The 6,316-nt window shown below is 39.1% G+C and overlaps 1 protein-coding gene across 1 annotated transcript; it reads right to left on the bottom strand.

Moving 5' to 3' along the window:
* Positions 1-2,143: 2,143 nt before the first annotated feature.
* On the bottom strand, positions 2,144-5,257 carry LOC117522039. The gene is made up of 2 exons (XM_034183405.1): positions 5,000-5,257; positions 2,144-3,781 (listed from the first exon to the last, which is right to left on the bottom strand). Exons 1-2 carry the CDS (start codon positions 5,193-5,195, stop codon positions 2,331-2,333), a joined length of 1,647 nt encoding a protein of 548 aa, XP_034039296.1. The 5' UTR covers positions 5,196-5,257; the 3' UTR covers positions 2,144-2,330.
* Positions 5,258-6,316: the final 1,059 nt, after the last annotated feature.

Genomic DNA, 6,316 nt, shown 5'->3' with positions numbered 1-6,316 from the left:
CATTTCTTACCTCCAGACAAAGAGTAGGACAATAGTACCACCTGGAGGATACCCCAACCCATGCAGGTGACCTGTGCATCAGACAGCAGCTATGACTGTCATTTTATGTCACACTTATTTTTCTCCTTTGACAAAAATTTGATCAGATTTATTCATTTATTACAGCGCACATTTAATTTGGGCTTCTTCGTGTCTGTGTGCACGCGATGAGCACCTTTTTTATTTGACTCACTCGCACCTGTTGAATGTTTTATAATACAACCCCAATTCCAATGAAGTTTGGACATTGTGTAAAATGTAAATTATATATATTATATTATAATGATTTTCAAATCCTCTTCAACCTATATTCAATTGAATACACCGCAAAGACAAGATATGTAATGATCAAACTGATAAACTTTGTTTTTGTGCAAATATTTGCTCATTTTGAAATGGATTGGAATTGGGGTTGTATATGCACTTAAGACGTTATCCTCAAATATTCCTTTAGTATAATCCAGATCACAGAGCTCCATTTGGTCGAGGAGCGCTTGGTTAAAAGCAGAAAGGAGCCTAAGAGCAGTTGTGACTTCAATTGTTGAAATGGTTTATAAAAAATGTTTCTGGCTTTTATTTTTTTTATGTCTGTGACATTGTTCTCAGTCACAAAGTCCAGTAAAAGTTCATGTTAATTATATAATGTTATCAGTATGATGTCAAAATGTCAACAGATCATTTCTCTGTATGGCCGTGTTGTGCGGGCAGGTCACGCGAATAAACCAGAATTGCACATTTGGCTCCTGAGATATTTTGATGTCGGCAAACTAACCTAAAATTAAAATGAAATGCAAAGTTTTACCTCGGCCAACACAGTTTGTTTGTGAACAGCCTGGAGCCCACATTTTCAGATATTATGAAGTTTTTACTGAAGATTCATATCCTGATAGGCAAGAACTGATTGAGTTTTCAAGGTCATAGGTCAAAGTCAGGAAAAATCTTGGAAAAAACCCTATCTTTAACATTGAACGAATATTCAAAAATATATAACTGTCAAAAAATTTCAAATTTCTTTCATATGTGACAGTGTTATGTAGGATGGTCTCCATTATCGACTGACAAAGTTTGATATAGATCTGATCCAGATTACAGATTTTGGGGCCGTTCAATTTAACATTGAAAACCCCATTTAATGTACATTTTACTTTAGAGCTTTGCGGAATTAAACATGCCCCAATCACACTCATTTGAAAGTGAGGTGCAGACTGGCACTATCACCTCACAAAGTTTGATATGGATCTGATCTGGATTGTGGATTTTGTGGACATTTGAATTTCATATTGAAAAGCCGATTTGATGTACATTTTGCATTATATCTCAATCAAAAGTGCCTCAATCACTCTAATTTTTTCTGTTATGGATTTAACTACACCACCAAAACTGGATGGAGGTTCCAATTTTATGCCTGTTTGTGTTCCAGTTATCAGTCGGAAACCAAGTGCTAAAAAGCAATGACTAATTGTGCACAGCAGAGATAACCAATGTTCTGTGAAAATTATCTGAAAAAGAATTCAGAAACCAAAAGTTGAAAAAACAAAACCTGACACCACCACAAAAAAAAAGTGCATGAACTAAATGCATCCTCTGACATTTGATCGCATCTAATTTAACTTATGAAAAGCTGCTTCTAACAGGACTTTGCCCTTGAATTTTTTTTACAAGGTAAATATTTCTGAAATTGGAAACTAGTGTTGGCAGAGGTTTGCACTCTGAGCACGGTGCTTTAGTTTTTTTTTTTTTATTATTGACTAGAGCACTGGATATTATAATCAGCACAGCCCTCTGCTGTGAATGTGGGTGGGGCACCAGAATTTCTCCACTTAATTTAATAATTGCACCACTCGAGTGTATCTACACATGGCTGAGATCGATAAACTGCTCCAGCTTCAGTGAGATTGACCCACCCTTAATATATCACATTATCTTCATTCCCAGAGATGCAGCAGAGCTGTAAACAAGGTTTGGAATGATAGAATATTATTCCAAACCTTCTCCCCCCTCGCCCAATTAATGGGAGGGGATAAATCATGCCGAAGTATCCTACTGGGATACAGAACTTTGTAGATTTAATGTTAAATTTCCACAATAAACTGACAGTCCTTTATCCTGTTAAAGGTTTATTTGAAAGAAATCAGTATCATTTGTCAAAACTCTCAGATATCCAACATGTTTGTTTAAAACAATGTTACAATTCTGTAATTGCAAAGTTTGCATTTTAACCCAAGTCTGACCTTAAAATAAAATGCATACAAACGCCATCTATTTCTGTCCAACCACATGTATGTAAGACCTCAGGGATGGCAGTGCTTGTTACGCTGAACTTTCTGACACTCCAGACACTGCCAGTTTGGTCTCGGTTTTTTCATTCCGAGACAGTTGAGGTGAAACATCTTTATTTGACAGCTATCGTTATGACATTTGAGGAGACCACCTACAGCTAATTTACGACAGTAGCAAATTGTGTCTGCATCTTGTCTGGCGCGAGAAAACCACTTGGAGAGCAGCTCGGGAAGAACACAGTGGATGTAGAACTTTGAGCTCTCTTCCACGCAGTTGGTCCAAAAGTCATTGTTGGGTGTGATTCTCTCCATGTACACAGATCCTTGACGCCACACAACGAGGTCGCAGAAGTTCTTTTCAGTGATGTGCAGCTGAGCCTGTATTTGGTAATAATACGCGTGGTCCGTCTTCAGTATGAGTGCACCGGTGTGATCTTGAGTGTAGCAGGAAACGTTGGTGTCACTCGGATCTTCCATTGATATTGTTGCACAGACCTCACATTTGATCTCAACCAGTCCGTCACCGCAGCACGCACAGGATACGCACCCATCCGGAGCCGCCCCCATGTAGGGATACCGAGGATTGATGATTAGGCCCATATCATTACGTATGACCGCCTGCCGATGGTTGCACATGTGTAATTGCTCGTACACCACTTTGGCTGTCGACTGGTGTGCGCAGCCCCATTCTGTTGCTTTGGTGTAAACCGGGAGCATTTCTGGATAACACACAGCCATGATCAAAGTCTGCGTGGGGTTCGTGTAGTCTGATCGGCAGACGCATTTAAATGCGGATGCTAGAATTCTCCCTGCACATAGTCTAACCCAGTGTTTCCGCTCCATTTTTCCTTTCGTCTTAGCTTTCACGAGCCTCACCTGATCAGGTGTTAGAATCATATCCTGGAAAGCATATGTGCAGCTTTCCAACAGTTCAGGGAAGGACAGTTTGGAGTTATCATCTGAGTATAGATCGGTCAGGGGCGCCGGCAGTCCCAGAGAGGCTGATCGTTTGAACTGCTCGCAGTATTCCGGTATCACAGACAGAATGACATTTTTGGCACCCGATTGTGCCAGACTTCGGTAGAACGAGTTCGATTCCTCTGCGGAAGCAGCTGTTAGCGGTGTTGATCCTTCATCTTTGACCAAAACAGTCTGACAGTTTAACGGCAACGCGCAGGTTTCCTGCCGTACTCGTACCCAGGCATCAACTGCAAAAAGAGTGGCTCCAACATGTGAACAGGCTTGAACCCGGTCCGTCATACAGGTGCAGTGACCTGAAAGAACGACTCCATTGGACTGACAGATCACCCAAACGTCCAGCGGCCTCTCTTCATGGGTCATCGTGCTGGTAACGACAAACTTGTCATCCTTTGTGTACACCATGACAGATCTGACCCATCCAGCAGAAAAGTACTTGTAAGCCTTGAGGCTCTGGTACGGCTTCAGGACTTTCCCGCTGTAACCTAAAATAAACGGACAGTTGGAACAAGTCGAATCTACAATATAGTCAAAGGATTTAAGAAGATGAATGCTAAAATGTGTTAATCACATCAAGGTAACTTAACTTTTTTGCCCCCTACAGGTGTTTATGCACTCTTAAGGTGGAATGGATGATCTCAGTTAGATGTGACAGTGTCACGTGTTACGATTACCCCGTACCAGATTTCTATATTCACCATCTGTGCAAGCGAGAAAAACGAAGTTTGTTCTGTACTGAGTTTACTCTTTCTGTGCGCAGGCCAAAATCTGGTTTACAGGCAAGTTATTTTTCTCCATAAATTGAAGCCAGCTCTGTCCTTTCCACACACAGAAAATGTAAACTCAGTACAGAACAAACTTCCGTTTTTTATTTCTTTTTTGGGGGCATGCACAGATAGAGAGTATACAAATCTGGTACAGGGGTAATCTCAGTATTCAGGGTTTTCATGTATCCCATAATCCCTTGCGCGCCAGAGAGTCGCTGCAGTCAAACAACATATAGAGAATCCACACGATGACAACTTTAAATGAATATTATACGACAAAAATGTTAATTTTTTTTTTTTGCTTTTTGTCACGTTAACAAGAGACTGCTGCATGATACCCTGAAAACTTGCTAAAACAATTATAACAAATAATCCGTGTCTGCTACGTTTAATCTGCATGCAATTTAATAAACGCAAACCGAATTTCAGACATATTATATATATTAGTCTGGAACAAAGAGGACAAACAGTGTTGTAAAGAACAATAATCAAGACGTTAAAGAGCAAACTTCACTTTCCTCCAGAACGACATGATCAGGAAGCGATTGTAGCTCACAGCAGCTCCCATTGAAAATTACGAAGAGACAGACTGTGATTCTCCCATGTTTACATAAAACAAACGCAATAACATCTATGAACGCAGAGAATATATTCACAAGAGTTTTAGGCACAATATAAAAATAGTTTTATGTTGTGATGTTAATGCTGTTGTCCGTGTGCAGCGGTTAAAGTGCAGCGTGATCAGAGCATCTCAATGCAGTTCTCAGTGTTACTGAGATCTCGCAGCGCGACGAACTCTCCAAGGTTTTGCGGGATTTGAAACCTGAAAAGCCTCAATGGGACAACGGAAATCAGCATTAGTCTCTGTAACAATTTAAAAACTTTTCATTGCATCATACTGTTAGTCATGTAACACTTGAAGAGCGTGTAGTTTACCAGGTACGTTGAGGAGATAGTGGTAAATATCGGGATAGCTGAGATCAGGTAATTCTTGCATTTGGCAGTCCTTTATCGGTTTGAGCTCAGACAGACAAAGACAATAAGGATCTTGCCCCAAAACAGCAATCTTTGCATCGTAGCAAGCCTTAGCTTCATCTTCTAAACTTTGATGGTATTCTGACAGCGCAGACATTATTACATTAAAAGCATGAAGCACAAAAAAATCAACACCACACAAACTCCTGCACTGATCACCAAAAATGGCGCCGCCGTAAAAAAAAAAAAAGCCACTGAAATCCTAAAACCATAGAGACCATCTAAACACTAGAGAGGACACGGTAGAGACCGGTCAGGCCGCCATCTTGTGTAGGTATTGTGTAGCGTTCCAGTTTATCTCAAACAGGCCGTTTTGGTTTCTGCTTTTTACATACAAAGAAAATCAGTAATGGAGTACAGCTTGAAGTTCTTATTCACTTCCACATAGTGTAGAAAGGAGCAAAATGTTGTTTCTCACAGCCCAAGGAGCTAGCACAGAATATATATAAATGTTTTTTTTAAAAAAGAAAACACATCTGACACATAAACAAACACACAATTTAGCAGGTATGAAAACCTCCAAGACATTTTAAACATTTTAAGCCAGAAAAACAGCAATAACTTTGATAATTTTCTGACATAGACATCTGCAAGCAAATTTTTGACTATAATTTTCTAGATTAGATACTATAAACATGCTTTCTTAGTGCACAAAATGTGAGCCCATAACATATTTATATAGTTATGATGCCAGTCGTGCCGTGACATCAGCCTGTCACATCAGAGGCTTATTTGATTTGATATAATTCATTATTATTTGTCTTTGTATAAAAAAGATACAGTAGCATAATAAAAGGATAAATGCACAAAAGTGAAAGTACTTATTTCCATTGTAGTCCTTGAGAACGGGGATACAAGATCAAAACATAGAACACAAAATAGATTAGACAGTGACATACTAATACAAACTATAATAAGAGTAGACGTTTTATGCACTTATTTAAAATAGTTTAGGGGTTTCATTTATTGTTGTGTATGTTGTTTTGTGGAATAATTATTAAGGAATATGAAAAAACAACAGATGTTGCACTATTATTTAATTATATGCAAAATCATAGCAGTGTGATCAGTCTAAAAGCAATCCTAAAACAGACGGAAATGAAGATGTTTATTATTATTATTATTATTATCACAGCCTGTCAGCCTGAAATACCGCAGGTTTAAACGATAGTGTCGTTCTATTTTATATGTCTATGATGGAACGCCACTGACACCTCC

This window comes from Thalassophryne amazonica, chromosome 12 (genome assembly GCF_902500255.1).
Source record: "Thalassophryne amazonica chromosome 12, fThaAma1.1, whole genome shotgun sequence".
Classification (NCBI taxonomy): domain Eukaryota; kingdom Metazoa; phylum Chordata; class Actinopteri; order Batrachoidiformes; family Batrachoididae; genus Thalassophryne; species Thalassophryne amazonica.
The sequence above is the reverse complement of the archived record's forward strand: the minus strand, read 5'-3'. Positions and strand labels throughout refer to the sequence as shown.